General features: G+C 49.8%; 1 protein-coding gene across 1 annotated transcript in view; it reads left to right on the forward strand.

Annotated features, from left to right (window-relative positions):
• Positions 1-19,090, forward strand: part of DDB1 (damage specific DNA binding protein 1) — a 1,014,306-nt gene that overhangs the window by 774,931 nt on the left and 220,285 nt on the right. Inside the window, exon 21 of the mRNA XM_078680637.1 lies at positions 13,869-13,963. Coding sequence (XP_078536763.1) covers positions 13,869-13,963 — 95 coding nt within the window. The remainder of the gene's footprint in view (positions 1-13,868; positions 13,964-19,090) is intronic.

Raw genomic sequence — 19,090 nt, forward strand, 5'->3', positions numbered from 1 at the left:
CCCTGCCCCCTGGCTGCGCTTGCTTCCCTGCCCCCTGGCTGCGCTTGCTTCCCTGCCCCCTGGCTGCGCTTGCTTCCCTGCCCCCTGGCTGCGCTTGCTTCCCTGCCCCCTGGCTGCGCTTGCTTCCCTGCCCCCTGGCTGCGCTTGCTTCCCTGCCCCCTGGCTGCGCTTGCTTCCCTGCCCCCTGGCTGCGCTTGCTTCCCTGCCCCCTGGCTGCGCTTGCTTCCCTGCCCCCTGGCTGCGCTTGCTTCCCTGCCCCCTGGCTGCGCTTGCTTCCCTGCCCCCTGGCTGCGCTTGCTTCCCTGCCCCCTGGCTGCGCTTGCTTCCCTGCCCCCTCGCTGCGCTTGCTCTCCTAGGTGTGTGTGTGGGGCTCTGGGTGTGTGTGTGGCTCTGGGTGTGTGTGTGGCTCTGGGTGTGTGTGTGGCTCTGGGTGTGTGTGTGTGGCTCTGGGTGTGTGTGTGTGGCTCTGGGTGTGTGTGTGTGGCTCTGGGTGTGTGTGTGTGGCTCTGGGTGTGTGTGTGTGGCTCTGGGTGTGTGTGTGTGGCTCTGGGTGTGTGTGTGTGGCTCTGGGTGTGTGTGTGTGGCTCTGGGTGTGTGTGTGTGGCTCTGGGTGTGTGTGGCTCTGGGTGTGTGTGTGTGGCTCTGGGTGTGTGTGTGTGTGTGGCTCTGGGTGTGTGTGTGTGTGTGGCTCTGGGTGTGTGTGTGTGTGTGGCTCTGGGTGTGTGTGTGTGTGGCTCTGGGTGTGTGTGTGTGTGGCTCTGGGTGTGTGTGTGTGTGGCTCTGGGTGTGTGTGTGTGGCTCTGGGTGTGTGTGTGTGGCTCTGGGTGTGTGTGTGTGGCTGTGGGGGTGTGTGTGGGGGTGTGTGTGGGTGTGGGTGGCGCTGGGTGTGTGTGTGGGTGTGTGTGGCTCTGGGTGTGTGGGTGTGTGTGGCTCTGGGTGTGTGGGTGTGTGTGGCTCTGGGTGTGTGTGTGTGTGTGTGGTAGTAATTGCTGTCTGATGAGCTCGTCCAGTAGGGTACAATAGGTCTTACATTTGCGAGAGATTAAGCTGTTGGCAATGTAAATGACAATGCCAATTATTTATCTGTTTTCAAAACCAACACATAAATAAAAATGTTGTCATTTACAATGCCAATAGCTCTAACTTTTGCAAAGGCGAAACCGTTGCATTGTAAATGCTTGTTTTTTATTTTGGTCATGCCACATGCTAATCCCGTACCCGCATTGGCCTAGGCCTAATCTAAAGACATTGCTAGACTCTGGACCTAGACCTGAACTGGAAGGAGCACACCAAGGGCTCCTCATCTGGTAAGAGAACTAATTTCTCTGCCACAGGTTTTAAGCCTGAAGTGTGATGGTGGCAGTATAATGTATTAGTGAATTATGACTGGCTTTTTACCTGTGAGATGTGCGTACCTGCTGGCCCAATTATCTAAAGTTCTGCTGCTCAAGATGACCCTACCAGATTCCTAAATGTGATGTCCTGTGTTGTGCATGCAAGCATACCAAAAGCAGTTGTGTGCCGTGCAGGAGTGTTGCAGGCCTGCTAGTTCCATTTTGAAAGCTTGAGCCAGAGTACAAGATGGGGGGGAGGGGGTTGGAGTTTTCTTTTTCTTCTGTTTTTCTTGCATGTCCTAGGGGGATCACGAGGCATTTTTGTGAAGAAAAAGTAGTCCGGCTTTCCTTAGAGATGCCAGGACCCTACCTGATGCATGGGGCTGGAAATTAATCTGATTATAGCTGTCTTTTGGTGAATGGCAGGGGGAACAGGGTGAGGCTTGCAGTATCGGTTGATAGGGAAGGGAGTCCTTTGACAGGGCACAACTGCTTGTGTCGCTTCCTGACCTCTTTGAGGAGGGCTGGTAAATAACTGGGTGCAGTCTGCTCTCCCCTCTTTGTACTTTTCTTTGGTGTACTCTACCTAGAGACAATTCTACGGGCAGAGCATCCTGGCATATAGAGGCTAGGCCTGGTCAGATCATATGGAAGAGGAACTGCCTCAATCTTGTTCCAAACAGCAGACCTGTATTATACATTCTCCATCTGCAAAAGCAGTATAAAGATGAGTTCTCAAGACCCATATTTGGTGTTTTAGTCTCTCTACTGAGGAGTGGGTACTATGCAGAGTACTCTGTGATTACGAAACAGCCATGTTGGTGTCACACTGATAACCAACTCCCCGAGGTGAGGAAACATCGCCTGGAGTCAAGTCTGAGTAAGGAATTGCTGACTGTCCAGGGTGCCAAGATATCCTGCTTTGAGTGATGAGGGGAAGGTCCAACCGTGCAGGAGGAGTGGATCATTGAAGGGACTGCTGCAATTGATTCTGGTGTTGGGTCAGTCCGACAGATTCATGAAGCAAGAGCACTGAAGGTAGTGCACTATAGACGGGTCGAGCATTTCGATCATTATGACATATCCCTTTTCTGAGTCTCATGGCCCCTGCAGTGGTATGCCTGTGTGGTAGGCTGCCTGAAGCTCGGAGATCTCCGGCTTGGTGGCCCTTGTGCCCCTTAAGTAGACAGTGTGACTGTGACACTGCTTTGTGTGTCATTGGTCGGTATCGATCTTGAAGTAAGTGGACTGTAGTACTGCTACAATGCCAAGTGTCTCATTGGGTAAAAATGAGTCCTGAAGACTCTGACCATAGAGGTACCCAGGGGGTTGCATCGTGACGATTTGAGGTCTTCTCCTCTAGGCTGTAGTTGGGTCCTGGCTCCTGCTGTGCCAAAGCATCATCATCTGTGCCCAGGGGCCAACACTCCCCAGAATAATCACTAAGTACTAACCAGAAGGCCAGAGCAAGCCAAGAACAACTGCTGCTGCCCCGAATAGGACTCCGCTCATGCTGTGTCCTTGCAAACAACACGCCGTGTGGCTGGCTGCTGTACTGCCTGAAGGGGATTGCTGCATACTGCCAGAAGGCTCCTGCCTTCTGCCGGTGGAAACCAGCTGTAGCAGGAAGAGTGAACACAACTATTCACTTCTCCTGTACTGCTGCATACTGCTGCAGCCTCCCATTGCTACTGGTGAAGATCCCCCTCCTGCAAGAAGGCCAAACGCAGGTCTGCTTGCAACCACAGACACATGCCAGACTTGGATGGCAAAGTGTTACACGGACTTGTGTCCTAAACTTGGTAAGAGACTGATCGGGCTGGGCACTATGGGTGGTTGGGGAGGGGAAAGGGGGGGGGGGGTGTTAACCTAGACACATTAGACAGTGGGGCGAGTACGAGCAGCACCCACCTGTTTACATGATTGGCAACAAGTCTGCTATTAGGAAGGGTCCACTAGGACAAAGTGATGGTATAGTCTGCAGAGGTCTCTAAGAATGCCAAGCACTTCATCCAGGAATCATGTTTGTGCATAATGAACTGTGTAGTGGCTTTCTATGTTTTTGTGTAATAAAAGTTCTTGACTTTTCCCACAAAGAGGAGCACTGGGTTGGAAATTGTTTTTATTGCACTGCTGGGGTAGTGGTATTGATTCTTGAACCTGCGTACCCTCCCCACTGACTTCCCTGAGAAACATGTCTGCTCACCTACGCTACCACAGAGTCAAGTGTGAAAAGGGTTGTACTCTGCCTAGTTCTCAGAGCCATAGTCTGGCTGTCCGTCCCTGAACAGAGAAGTGTGGCTCACTGGTTAGAGGCGGCAGACCCTGATGCAGAGATCAGACCTGGGACCAGGGTTCAATTCCCGACGCGGCAGGGTCTTGAGCCCAAATGTCCACGGACTCGATAATTCTCGCCTCGGTGCCTACTCGAATCATGGGTTCACACTCTGCAGCTCTGGGCAATAGCTTGCTTAAACACCACAACGGCCCCCCGCGGCGGGATGCCTGGTCTTCACCTTGGGGATGCCCAGTAGGGGTAATCTCGCAGGGAAAGCCAGGACGGGTTCCCAAAGCAAGCGCTAAGAGACCTGTCGGTGATTTGGCGCTATATAAATCGAAATTAACATAACATAACATAACATAACAGAGTCTGACCATCCCGATCATTAAGGATTTCCTAGATGGCATTAAAATGTTTTTTTCTTCCTCTGAATTGATTGTAGTCCTTTCTATGTTAATAAGTCATCCCTTTGAGCAGATTCACAAGGCATGTTTACTTCTGTAGTAGGGGATCTCTGTAGATAGTCATAATCTAGTGAATAGTCCCGCCCATGTGTGTGGACCCCGGAGCAATCAAAAATAATCTCTTACGGTGTCGAACAATGCAGAACTGCACAGACACTTAAGAGAGAATTAAAGACAGATAATGCAGCCTATATCCACAGGCTACACTGTCCAGTACTTCAACTAGAAATTCCACCAAAAATCCACAAACAGCAAACCCTGTCCAGATTTTCCTTGCTTTAACAGCAAAAACCCTCTGGAATGATAGCGAGGAAGACATGGACAGACAAGCCCCATAGGCTGCCATTATGTGGCTCAGAACAGGATACTGTGCCTTTAAGAGAACTTTCCAGAACTTCACAGTATCCCAGAATGCACTGCAGGTCCCTTTTACTTTCAGTTTTTTTCCGGCTCCTGCAAGCAGGACCCTGGAGCATTGAGCTCTCCCTTTTTCAAGGGTTTATTGGTGATTTTGTTCACTTTTTCAAAGTTATTTGAGTACTTTTCTGAAGTACTGTGGTGGTTTTTCTTCCTGTTTGTCTTTTGGTGCACTCTTTAATTGTCAATATGCCCGCATTATTCGACAAATGTCCAGAGTGCTCCAGGAAGAAAGCCAAATCGGACCCACACGAGGTGTGTATCATCTGCCTTCCCTCTTATCATGTCCCAGAGGAGTGTGACATTTGTCAGGACTTTTCTGGCAGGACCCTGAGGGATAGAATGAAGATCAGACTTCAGGGCCTGGAGGACAGAAGGCTGACGGCGTAAGGTGGGTCTGGAGGGGCTTCCTTTGCCCATGCTGAGGCCTCTGGGAGGCTCCCCAGGGGCAGGAAGACCAGCAAACGTCCCCATTCTCCGTCTGCGTCAATTGCACTGACCACGACGTCGAGAGGGATGACTGCAGTCTGTTCCCCGTCTCCCCAGGGCTCTGGGTCGAAGCGACGTCGACGCTCGGCATCGAGGGAACTGAACAGACCGCCGTCGAAGTCTCCGGTGATGATTTCGTCGTCGTCTTCGGCGTCTAGTATTCGCCGTCGAGAGGCCCGGCGTCGGCGCTCGCCGTCGAGGCGACACCGCCGTTCGCCGTCGGCGAAGAGGAGAAGGTCGTCGTCGAGGGGATCCTCGCCGTCGAGGCCACGGTCGCCGTCGAGGCCACGGTCGCCGTCGAGGCCACGGTCGCCGTCGAGGCCACGGTCGCCGTCGAGGCGTAGGAGGTCGCCGTCGAGGCGTAGGAGGTCGCCATCGAGGCGTAGGAGGTCCCCGTCGAGGCGTAGGAGGTCCCCGTCGAGGCGAAGGTCGCCGTCGAGGCGAAGGCATTCGCCGTCGAGGGATAGGCGCTCGCCGTCAAGGAGACGAGGCTCGACGTAGAGGGGCCGACGCTCGCCGTCCGGTCACCGTCCCCCGACGCCGAGAAGGCGCAGAAGGAGTTCTGGCGCCAGGAGTTGCTCTGGCAGGCGTCAAGTGCCTTTGGGGGGGCTCTCCAAAGTCCCAGCCTAGCAAGGAGGACGGGTCACCGGGCTCGGTGTACTCTGTTGTGTATACCCCTGCTAGGCCGAAGACAGTTACGCCTCCTCCATTACCGAGAGGACTTCCTCCGCGGGCTCCCACCCCTCCTCCACTTCCGCCACTTCCACCTCCTCCTCTACCTCGGCCTCAGCCTCAACCTCAGTTGCCGGCTGACAACCCTCCTCCGATTCCTCCGAGGTCAGTATCACGGCCACGGTATCCTACTCCTCCTAAGGGGACCCCTCGGCCGAGGGCCCCAGCCAAGCCAAAGTCACCCGCCCCGGTGGAACGGGCAGGGCGACCGAAGCCAAGGAGGTCGCGATCCCGCTCCGGACGGAGGGGGAGATCGCTCAGTCGTCACAGATCCTCTAGGAGGTCAAGACGGCGCCACAGGAGGCGCGGATGACGGTCCCGGACGGACTCTTCCAGAACCAGATCCTACTCCCCGACCTTGTCGGACTCCCCGGGGACGAGAGTATCTCCTGTGGATGACATCAGCACATTCCAGGACGTTCTCCCGAGGGGTGCAGCAAAATTGGGAATCACGGTGACGGCTCCAACACCTACGACGTCCGTGATTTTTGAGACACTTCACAAGAGGCATTTGTCTCGCCCTCTACTACCGCTCGTGCCAGGATTGGTAGAGCCGGCGGAGGAGCTGTTCCTCACGCCTGCAGTGACGAAAGCCGCTCCATCCCGTCTTCTTAGGAAGTACAGGGCCCCGGATTCCGACCTGGCTTTTCTGCGGATTGACCCTATTCCGGACTCCGTTATAGTGACGGCAGCCAGAAAACAACACTCTACCTCTCCGTCTTCTACTGTGCCTCCGGACAAGGAGAGCCGATGGATGGACTCAGCTGGCAGGAAGGCCTGTGGGACGGCATCTACGACCATGAAGGCCTCTAGCGATGCGGCCTTGCTGGGGCGGTATGATCGTGCCCTGTGGGAATCCCTCCAGCAGTTCACGGAACTCCTGCCACGAGATAAGGAGGATTTCCTGGAGATCCTGAAGGAAGGGATGCTGGTTTCGAACCAGGTCATCAGCGCGGCTGCTGATGTCTCGTTTTTGGCGGCCCTTGGGTACTGCCATGGGATCAACCAGTGGCGCCATGCTTGGCTCAGGCTCACATCGCTCAAGCCGGAGGCCCAGCAGCGAGTTGCCAATCTGCCCTTCTCGGGGGAAACCCTGTTCGGCAAGCATGCGGATGATGAGATGGCCCGCATGAAAGCGGAGGCCGAGACCCTGACGGCTGTGGGCTTGGAGAAGCCCAAAGAAAAGAAGGCCTACCGCCCGTTCCAGAGACGGTTCCGGGCACAGGGCAGAGGGCGAGGACAGGCTTCGGGACAGCAACAGCAACAGCAGTTCAGGAGGCCCTTCCAGAAGCGCCAGAAGGTTAGAGGAGGCCAGCAGTCCTCTACAGCGAATAAAAGCCCGGCTGGGTCTCGACCCTGAGCGGTTACTTCCCCTACAACCGTTACCCGCTCCGGTGGGGGAAGCGTTCAATTTTTTCTGGCAGAGTGGAGAAAAATTACTCAGGACAAGTGGGTGCTGAATATTGTTTGCAATGGATACAGTCTTCAGTTCACCAGCCCGCCTCCATCAATTCCTCTGGTCAGCTCACAGTTTCAACTGCGCGAGCTCCAGGCAGAGGCAGATATCCTGTTAAGGAAAAGGGCGATAGAAGATGTACCTCTGTCTCAAAGAGAAAGAGGTCTCTACTCCCGGTTCTTTCTGGTTCGCAAGAATGACAAGAAAGAGTTCAGGCCCATTCTGGATTTGCGACAAGCAAACAAGTGGATTCGCAGAGAGAAGTTTTGCATGCTGTCGTTGCATCAGATTTATCCTCAGCTGCAACAGGGAGACTGGCTGTGTACTATAGACCTACAGGATGCGTACTTCCATGTGCCCATTGCACACAAACACAGGAAGTTCCTGCGATTCCAAGTCGGCGCCAATCATTATCAGTACACAGTACTGCCATTCGGGCTGAAGTCTGCGCCCGGAACATTCTCGAAGTGCATGGCAGTGGTAGCTGCACACCTAAGGAAGAACAAGGTGTTTGTCTACCCGTACCTGGACGATTGGTTGATCAAGGCCTCCTCCTTCTCGGAAGCTTATGCGCACTTCCGGAAGACGTGCATTCTCTTGAACAAGCTGGGGTTGCACATCAACATGTCCAAGTCTGTCCCGATTCCGGTCCAGTGCATACAGTACTTGGGAGCCACCATCAATACACTGTCGGCAAGCGTGTCTCCTTCGGAGGAGAGACGATTATCACTCCTTCGGAAGGCTCGGGCTCTTATGACTGCTCCATCTACAACAGTGAGGACGGTGTCTTCTCTACTGGGGTCGATGGCCTCTTGTATCTTCCTCACACGCACGGCTGCACATGAGACCATTGCAGGAGTGCTTGGAGGATCAGTGGGATCAGAGGAAAGGATCTTGGGACAACAGGATAAGACTGTCTCTGCATGCTCTTCAGTCTCTGAAGTGGTGGTGTTCAGCGGAGAATCTCCTCAGAGGGGTTCCCTTCCACAAGGACATTCCCACGCAGACTATCGTGACGGATGCGTCTCTCCACGGCTGGGAGGCGCACTCCGGAGACTTACAGTTTCAAGGGACGTGGTCCCCAGCGGAGTCCACGTACCACATCAATTTCCTGGAACTCAGAGCTGTGCACTTGGCACTGAAGGCCTTTCATCGTCCTTCCGGACCAACTCTCTGCTTGTTCAGACGGACAATACGACCACGATGTATTACCTCAACAAGCAGGGGGGGTCGAGATCGCGCACTCTGTCGCAGGAGGCGCAGGCGATCTGGCACTGGCTTCTGGCCAGAGGACTGACGATCACGGCTACCCATCTACCAGGTGTGCAGAATGTTCAGGCCGACTCACTGAGCAGACTGATTCAGGAAAACCACGAATGGGTCATAAACTAAGAAGTACTAGAAGTCTTCGCAAGGTGGGGGACTCCAGACGTAGATCTGTTCGCCACCGCCGAAAACAGCAAATGCCGAGACTTCGCCTCCAGGTACTACCAGCCGGGGACGCTGGGGAATGCGTTATGGATCAACTGGTCGAACAGCTTTCTGTACGCTTTTCCACCCATTCCCCTGATTCCGACGGTGCTCATCAAGCTGTCCCAGTCCAGGGCGCGGATGATACTGATTGCCCCGGAATGGCCCAGACAGTGGTGGTTCACGGACCTTCTTTACCGGTCTCTCCTTCCTCACATACGGCTGCCGTGCAGGCCGGACCTTCTCACGAAGTTCGGGGGCCAGATGTTGCACCCCAACCTCTCGTCTTTGAGTTTGGCGGCATGGCTCCTGAGATAGTGCAATATGGCCATCTGAATCTACCAGAAGATTGCATGGACATACTGAAGGAGGCTAAGCGACCTTCCACTAGGACTTCTTATGCTTACAAGTGGAAGAGGTTTTGTATCTGGTGCAAGTCCAAGAACTATGACCCGACAACATGTAAGGAAGATGTCATCCTTCCATATCTTCTACATCTGGCGCAGTCTGGCCTTAATGTTCATTCCATTAAGGTTCATCTGGCTGCATTGACTGCCTACAGGAATTGCCCTTCACAGACTTCCTTCTTTCAGATCCCTGTGATCAAAGATTTTTTGGAAGGCTTGAAGAAAGTGTTCCCTCCTGTCCGGCTTCCTTCGCCTTCATGGGAATTGAATGTGGTGCTGTCCAGATTGATGAAGGTGCCTTTTGAACCTATTTATACGGCTTCGTTGCAGCACCTGTCCTGTAAGGCGGCGTTCCTCGTGGCCATTACATCGGCCCGCAGGGTGAGTGAAATTCAGGCGTTGTGTTGCCAAGAACCTTATACTGTATTTCATGCTGCTAAGGTTGTTATGCGTACTCACCCTAAATTTCTTCCTAAAGTTATATCTGACTTTCATGTTAACCAGACCATAACTTTACCTACGTTTTTTCAGAATCCTTCCTCTCCAGCGAAAAGGTCCCTGCATTCCCTGGATGTCAGGAGGGTGTTGAAATTTTATCTGGATAAAACCAAGGATATTCGTAGGTCAGACCAATTGTTTATCAATTATGGATCAGTCAGGACAGGTCTTGCTACCTCTAAGCAGTCCATTTCTAGGTGGATTGTGTCCTGGGTACAGTTGTGTTACCAAAAAGCTGGTAAGACCTTAGGGGGTAAACCTAAGGCTCATTCCACCAGGGGCAAAGCTGCCACGACTGCTTTGCTCCGTAATGTTCCAATTGCAGAAATCTGCAAGGCAGCCACCTGGAAGTCGGTCCATACCTTTGCTAAGCATTACTGCCTGGACACTGATGCCTGGGCAGACGCTCAGGTTGGGCAGGCTTCGCTGCGAAATCTGTTCGCGCAATAGTGGTGTTATTTTTCTTTCCTCCTCCACCGCCGCTTTGGTGTGGGGATGGGCTTGCCATTCTATTCACTAGATTATGACTATCCACAGAGATCCCCTACTACAGAAGGAGTCGTTTCTGTCCTGTAACTCCAGTTCTGTAGTAGGGGTATCTCTGTTATAGTCATAAGCGCCCCCCCCCCCTCCTCCCCGGTGGAGAGAGATATTCATGTAAGGAATGCTACAGGTCTGGCGTGTTGTGCCTTCAAAAAGAACTAAAAGTAAAAGGGACCTGCAGTGCATTCTGGGATACTGTGAAGTTCTGGAAAGTTCTCTTAAAGGCACAGTATCCTGTTCTGAGCCACATAATGGCAGCCTATGGGGCTTGTCTGTCCATGTCTTGCTCTCTATCATTCCAGAGGGTTTTTGCTGTTAAAGCAAGAAAAATCTGGACAGGCTTTGCTGTTTGTGGATTTTTGGTGTAATTTCTAGTTGAAGTACTGGACAGTGTAGCCTGTGGATATAGGCTGCATTATCGGTCTTTAATTCTCTCTTAAGTGTCTGTGCAGTTCTGCATTTTTCGACACCTTAAGAGATTATTTTTGATTGCTCCGGGGTCCACGCACATGGGCGGGACTATTCACTAGATTATGACTATAACAGAGATACCCCTACTACAGAACTGGAGTTACAGGACAGAAACTACTCCTTCTTTAACATGGAAAATAGCTTTGTAGTCACCTTGGCGCATAGTGAAATCTATGCCTTATGCTGTCCTGAACTGCATACAGTTTGCCGCAAGAACAAAGTGGTTATTAGACCACGTGCTGTCTCAACAGGGTGGCATCAGATTTCTACATGAATCAGACCATTATTTCAACATCTTTATTTCAAAATCCTGTGTCTCCAGCAAACAAATCTCTACATGATCTGGGTATTAGTGTTAATATTTTACAGGAGTCTAAGTACGTTTGAAAAACTTTGTCGGGGGAGGAGCCAAGATGGCGATCGGAACAGTCGCATAACCGCCTCGCTCCGTGATTTCTTCCTCCCCGCCACCTATCCTGTATTTCATCCTGTTCGAGGTGTTCCGAATTTGGTCACCAAGGAAGAGCCTTCACTTACCATCCTTTTCCGGGGCTCTGGCGTGCAGTCATTTCGGCGTTCTGCCCCTGTTGCCTTGCTGGCCTTCCCGGCCCTGAAGCCGGGGCCTCGAGTGCTGTGCTTGCCCGGAGATGCTCGGAGTACCGGCGGTCCGGAACCGGTGGAGAGACCCGATGCTGGGAGCCTGAGAGCCGCGGGCCGGAAGCCCTGGAGCGGACCCACCCCCGCGGGTGGGCCACCCCGTATGTCCGATTGCCTGCCGGCCCGAAGAAGAGAAGCCGCGCTGTCCGGCACCCCTCAAGTGGGTAGCCCACTCCTGTTGCTTGTCCCGCCCGGGGTCCGGTGCTGGGCTCCCCCCGAGTGTTGTGGGGAGCACGCCCGTTCTTCTGGTGACTCTCCTTTCTCCGCCGAGCGCCATCCGCCGCGGATCGGTTGTGTGCCCTGGGGCCGCCGGTGCTCCTGGTGGACTTGGAGGCGCCCACGATGATGGCGGCGGGCGCTGTGCTTAAGATGGCGGATGGCCCCTCGGAGAGTCTTTCTCCTGGAGACGGGGAAATTGCTGCATTTGTTCTCTCCAGCCCTCGTTTGATTCGGGCGGCCCCTGCTCGGAGTGCTGTCTTGTCTGCCCTGGCTGCTCTGGGGATCGACCTGTCCTTGAAATGCCGAGACTTGGAGTCGCGGATCTCCGCCATGGCTGCTCCGCCATTTTGTGACGCGGTGTCGTCTTCCCGAATTGTAATGGTTGAAACTTCTCCGGCTGCTGTGCTGGGATCTCCAGCTGGGTGTTTGATTCCATGGGATCATGTGGACCCGGTGCCGATGCTGCAGTGTTTCCTACATCCTGATTTCTCTGCTTCGTGCTGGACAGCCCAGATATTGTGCTTGGCCACGTGGATCGTTGAGGTACTTTTGCATTCTGACTGCTGCCGAGTTCTCCTGGTTGCTTCTTGTTGGCCGGGATGGTGTTTTGCGGAGATCCCACTGGCCTTCCTGGACTGGTATGGACCCACGGTATCATTCTGCTTTTCGGCCGTGGCGGGGTCTGGAAGCTCGACTCTTCATAAAAGTGGACAGGGGTGATTGTGCCGGAGTACCTGTGGGACCCTTTTAAATGGCATCTCCAGGCCTCATTATTTTGGTTAGTTCTTGTTTTTCATCCTTGTGTGGGCTTTTTTCAATGTCCTTTTCGACCTCGATTGGTGATCCGTTGTTGCGGGTTGGGTAGTATTCCATGTTTCGATCGCTGGCTCCTCTCCTCTCCTATCCTTCTTTTTCCTCTCCTTCTCTCTCTTTCTTTGTTATTATTCCCTTTCTTCTATATTTCGGGTGACTCTGGGCGACAGGCACGCTGTTTAGTGGGGTAGGCCGTAGCCATTACAGTGATGTAGGGTGGGGGGGGTGTTTGTTATTTTAGTTTGTTTTATTCTATGGTCCCTTTTTGCTTTTTCAGGGGGTGGGCTATGTCCCTTTATCTTCGCTCCTTTGTTTCGTACGTGTCCGCACTTTCTCCTTTCCGGGGCGGGAGGGCTGTATATGTAGCGTCCACGTTATTTGTTCGCTGACATTTGTCCTTTATTTTTGGACCTTTGCTGGGCGTGGGAGGTCTTTGGGCTTTGCCCTGCTAGGGTTATTTGATTGCGTGGGGGGCTGTTTCCCTCCCGCCCCCCCCTCTTTTTCTGTATATGTTGCGTGACGCCCGGTAGATATGGTTGCTGCCTCCTCTATAAAATGTAAAATGAAACCTTTCTTATCCTGGCGCTGACTGTTTAACGTCTTTATTTCACGTCTATCCTGTATTCATTCTATTGTACGTATTGATGTTGCCTCTTTTTTTGACTCTCCTGCTTTTGCGGCCGGCCCCTGTGGTTGTAGGCCTGCGCTTGTACTTCTACGTGTCTTTCAATAAAGGTTTTAAAAAAAAACAACAAAAAAAAAAACTGTCAACTGCAAACCTGTTAACACAGGTTAAGCCACACAAAAAAAATTCATTTTAAGATGTATAGTTTCTTGCATTCTGCTTTGCTATAAGGAAACTTTTATAGAAGATTAGGCCTGCGGCTCTTTCCATAGGAGGTACAACTGCTAGGACTGTCCTGCTAAGGTACATCCCCATTATGGAGATCTGTAAAACACCCAGCTGGTAGTCCAAACTTTCATGAGTCATTGATGTCTTGATCTAGACTCTGAGGTTAGCGCACAGGTAGGGCAACCTTCCTTGAGACATATATTGGGCTATTGCGTAATTCTATTCAGTGCCTATGACTATTGATGGAAGTCTCTTGATGGAAATAGTCGAACGATGAAGGGGTACTTGAGGATGTAATTCCTCAAGGGTGCGATGTCCATTCCCAGTCTGTTCGCTTGCATTGTACTTGTGTGATTTCATTTTCTCATTATTTAAAATGAATTATTGAAAGTAATGTTTCTGGATACAGCTTCATTAGTTGTGAACCTTTTAACGTTTGACTGTTTAATATAAATAAATCAAATGTGGCCAATACAACCTTTACATAGGTTTCCTAAAGTAGTCTTTATTTTTCAAAATCTTTTATTTTTAACATACTTGGATGTATATTGAAATTCCTTATATTCGGTGCTTGTGACTTTAAGGGATTTCCCTGGAAAACAACTAGGATTACAAGTAAGTGACTTCCTTTTTTGTTCTCGTGATGTGGAGTTCTTTTGCTTTGTTGGACAGGTTTTGGTGTACAGATTTATTAGGTTTGTTCAGTTTGAGTTTCGGTTGAAATGTAGCAAGCTTTAATAGTGGCAATTCTTCTTTACATACAGGGAAATTGCAGACAGTTGCTGAAAAAGAAGTTAAAGGAGCAGTCTACTCTATGGTTGAATTCAACGGGAAACTCCTGGCCAGCATCAACAGCACTGTAAGGGATTGCTTTGATAGTATATAGTGAAAAAAGCATGGTGAAAAGTCTTTGGGTACTTATAGTACCTGTTTGGGTTGCATCTTGCGTTTTTGGTAATTGACTATCTTTATTGTAACCTTTTAGGTCAGGCTTCATTTTTGCATCATTATCACATTATCACAGATTGCGTCTTAGAGCCTGATATTGGTGGACGAGATGAACATATAGATTGTGATTTCTTGTATAGCATTTCTTGTCGCAAGGGGGTCTCCAAATAATTTGCCAAAATATTGTTAACCTAATGGGATATGATGCGAAATATATCTTGAACTTGAGTAGCCTTGTATAGAATACAAAACCTTTTAGAACGCTGTTGGCGTTAGGTTTAATGAATAAAGGTTGGCTACTTTAATTATCGCTTCCAGAACTCCATTTGTGGATTGCCTCATTGTCTGTGCTATTCAAGAGGATACATGCAGGCTCCTTTGTTATAACATTGGATTTTACATAAACCTAACACAGACTGTGTTTGTAAAATTCTTTAGAAGACTCCAGAGTTTGAAGTATCACAAACAGGTTGTAGCAGTTGACCCACGTATTTACTGAGTTCCCTGTGTGAGGGACAACCATCCGATGATTTTCTGCACCACCACCGTGCACCCCTTCCCAGCCCCCTGTCCCAAAGGTAATGTTCTTAAAACCATCCTATAGTTCTCTGCTGCATAACAGTTTGAAAAGAAGGGCGGCACTGGCACCTGCCTATTTCACCCATCTTTGCACAAACTTACACCATTCTGCCTATATTATTATTCCGGGTTCCGATCAAAATTAGCAAGCCTTGGAAGTATGTAATGCAGAACTACCACAATCACCCCTGTCCCAAGCTGCCTTCTCGTTCAGATCTTGAAAGGTGAAGACTGCTGCTGGTTAACTTCCAGTTTTTTAGCAGGAACTCCTCAAACCTAATTCCAGTGCTTAATTTGAGCCGTTAGTTGCAGGTGGGGCCCTTATGCGCTCATTTTTGGGTCCCAGCACTTATTTTTCTGTAAAAGATTTTGATTCAGATCAAGAGAGAAAAACACAAAAGGGAGGAAGAAAGATTAACAAAGGGAGAAAGCAAGTATGAAAATGGACCTGTAAGATTGAATTATGAGGTTTGGAGTATCTGGTGGTGGATTAACATAAGCTTAAGGTGGAATCAATACTACGCATCCTTGGTGTTCGACACCCCTACCTTCAATAGCACTGGTTGCGGGCTTCTGAACAAAACTTTAGCCCAGCACTTATTCTGTTACAAAACAAGCACTGATGTTCTTCACCACTGAATTACACCAGTGCAACAATCCACCTCAGTTATTCGTCTCTCAGTAAAAATGGATTTGATGAGAAGTCCCTGATTAAGCTACACATGGATTATCATCCACAATGGGAGAACAATGGCAAGAGATTTAGGATTACCCATGTATTGGTTAGCTTGTCTTCCCTTTTTTTCAAAATTATTTTCAGTTCCTTGAATGATGAGGTGCAGCAGCAGTTTAATTCTGGCAGTCAGGGCTAAAACACAGACGTTTCTAATAGTTGATCCTGGCCTACGCTGAGGCTTCCATGCAGAAGGCCATGGCTTTCCAGTCTCTGTAGAGAAAGACAACTTTATACCCTAGACTGCCAGCTGGTACAACCTCTTCTCTTTACCCAAATTTCAAAAGGGGTTGAGTGAAGGAAAATGGAGCCTTTCTTTAACACTCTCCAAAGGATATATGACTCACTAGAGGCAGTATCTCCTCTTCGTTGCTGGGGAATTAAACCATTCCAGTGGAAGATTGCTTTACCTTCACTATGAACAAATCAACATTTTAGTGCATCACATCGGCTCGAAAAATTACTTCACCATCGCAGCACCTCTGCCACAGTCAGTCAACAAAGAATATCTGGAAGAAGTGGCGAGCTTCTCCCTCTGTAGAAATGACCCGATAGTTCTACTCCTGTATCTTTACGGAGGTATTATCTGATTTTATATTGAATGGACATAGCAAGGAGTATAGAGTGCTTTTCAGATATAAACCAGATTCACAAGTAATTAACATATATTTATCCAGTAGTGTAAAGTGCTGGATCAGATGATAAAAGAAAAGGGTGTAAAATCGACTGAACAGTAAAACTAAACAGTTTTCACAAACAGCCTCATATGCAAGTATAGCAATATTTAGATAAAAAACAAGTGATGCAGATTTTTCCAAAATACTTAAAGGTTGTTTAGAAAAAAGCTTTATGCAATTGAAAGGGACATCCTAATATCAGGTACCTGTATTTCAAGTAAGGAGTACCACAGCAAAGATAGATTTGAAGCTAACGGGTAGAGTCAACTTGGGGATTAAATATAAAAAGAGGAAGAGACGAGGCAGGAAAATATTTAAGGAGTAGAGAAGGCGGTAGGACATTTGTGTTGTGAATAAAAGGAGGGAAAGGCAAAAGGATTTTTTGGTGATATACTGGTACAAAATGATATCTTTCTTGTAAATCATGTACTAAGTAGTAGAAAAAAGTGGTATGGGAAGGTTATTTCTGATTTTAGTAGAGCAGCCAACAGGTTCCCTAATCCTCATCATAAATAATTGAATTCATTTGGGGAATTCTGCATAGAGGACCCACAAGAGAATTCACTCAAGATTCGTATAGTGTCATCCTTCGAAAAACAAATGGATGTGTGTTGAAACTCAATTCCAAGGATGTGATGGTAATTACTGACAGCACCACAAACCTTAAACCTCAGAGGATTCCATTCACTACATCTGGCCAGTGCTGGTGAATGTGTGGAAAAAAGGCAATTCATGTCAAACGATACCTTGCAAGGTTTCTGATTTTCAGGACAGAACACCTAGGCAGGTGTTGTAACTCACTCCAAAAAGAGGTCAAACACATATTCCTCAAAAACTTTCCTGAAAATTGAAGATTTCGTAAAGACCATGCTCCGCGACCTTTTGGGGGGGGGGGGGGGGGGGGGGGGGCTTGCCTTCGGTCTTCATCGTTGTGCCGGCTTGTTTGCCAGGGTCACTACCCTTCTGAGTACGCCAGGTCCCCCAATACGTGCAGGACTACTGAATTACAAAGATCATGATAAGATCCTGCATCTTGCACATGACTGCGGACTAATCCAGTATCGGGGAAACTTCCTCCCTTTTTACCTGGACTTCACACTGTCGGGCCAGGCCACCCGCCATGAATTCCTGCCTACCAAAAGACTACTCCAAAAAGCTGAAATACCATGCACACTTCTTTGCCCGGCTAAATTGCCTATTTCTTTTGAGTTCGCCAAACAGGCTACTTAACAGGAGCCCACGTCCAGATGCTTGAGGCTTATTTCTGAAGCAAACCATCTCAGTGATACTGACTGGTATCCGGAACGCCTGGCACCACCTAGGTCCTGTACATTCCTTAACAGGACCAGAGGGGTTTGAGGTCACTCTCCGTACTCCCTTTGTAGTGCAGGCCGCCCTGGGTTCCCATGCCTTGTCGAAAACACTGCTCCATTTGACTGTGATAACCAAAGTCTGTCTGCAGTTGGTTGCCCCTCCTGAACCTTTATGTTCGGCCACCCGGCCCTCCCCAGCGGGGCTGTATGTCTTATTACTTTCTGCCTCCAGGGGGGTTGCCAGGGTGGGGGATGGGCTTGTCTTTCTCAATCTGGTTTGATGGTGGGGGGTGGTTTGGGGTTGTATTTTTGTGTATTGGTTTTTGATGGTTTTGTTCCGGTCTAGGTTCCCGCCACGGTACACTAACTTTTTTCCATCCAATTGCATTTTATATGTGACATTGCACAACCCCTTTCAACCCACCACCCTATTTACACAGGCAGTATGACCACTATAACGTGATTATTCAGAACAGCCGTGGTCTTAATGACTACAGGAATGCTCGTTTAATCCATGCATACCTCACCAGAGACTAGATCAACATCTGCTTTTTACAGGAGACCCACATAACTTGCCCAACTGCCGCAAGTTTTGTGCGCTGAGCGGTGCAGGCAGTCACACATTTCTGTTTATTGGAACTAGGACAAGGGCGTTCACATATCACCTGATGCACCATCACCCACAAAAAAGGTCTTTTTCATCGTAGCTGGTATGTTGCATAAACACACAGTGTAATATATGGCCCGAACTCGGCCTATCCTGACTTCATTTCTAGGGTCTGGAGGCAGATGTCTGACCATGGACCCAGAGCGGTACTCTGGAGCAGTAACTTTAATGTAGCATTGGATGACTGGCTAGATCGGGCCGGAAGCTCCAAACGCCCACACCTTAATGCTTTACTGACACCCAATACGATTATCCACGACTACTGCCTACAAGACATTTGGAGACACATGCAAATATGTCCGAGGGCACCTGTCTCACGACACATCTTAATGCATGATTCAGGATAGACTAATGGTTAGTCTCTCGAGAGGTCCATACATGGAGCACTAGACTGTCCCATTTACCCTGCACTCTCTTGAATCACGCCTCTGTTCTGTCAGAGTTGCTGATCTCAGAAGCCCCTCTCCCAACCCCCCAGTGCCTTCACCTGGCACCTGCAGCCAGATGCGGCGACCCGAGAGGAGATTAGTCGGGAGATAGTGAAATATTTCGCACACAACGTGGGCTCTGTGTATTCGCCTTAATTACAATGGGTAGCTTTTAAGGTGGTGATACGTGGTGCATGAATCGCAAAACAACCAGGCATACTAAAAGCCATCTGAGGGGGACTTGCACAACATGAGCAGGACATTGTTGCTCAGGAGGTGGAATATTGCTGCTCCAAGTATGTAGCAGCATTGCCTCACATTCAGGACAAACTGTCAGAGTTCACAGTAGAGGCCACCATAGAGACTCACTACATAGACCATGACACTCGACGTTTTGGGGTGGGTGACTTTCCGGGTAAGACGCTTGCGGGTTTGATCTGAAAACCACGCACGTCAACCGATGTTATTGAACTGCTGGACACAGAGTCCAACCTTGTTTCCACCCCCCTAAATGCATACCTGGACAAAGTTCAACTGTTATGGCTGGATAGGGCCCATCAAACCTATCTAGATAATGCCGGTCATTCAGAGCCGACCAGGCGATAAAAAGTTCCTGGGCTTTACGGCTTAGTGACCTTTTA

The sequence above is a fragment of the Lissotriton helveticus genome, chromosome 3_1 (genome assembly GCF_964261635.1).
Source record: "Lissotriton helveticus chromosome 3_1, aLisHel1.1, whole genome shotgun sequence".
NCBI classification, from domain to species: Eukaryota; Metazoa; Chordata; class Amphibia; order Caudata; family Salamandridae; genus Lissotriton; species Lissotriton helveticus.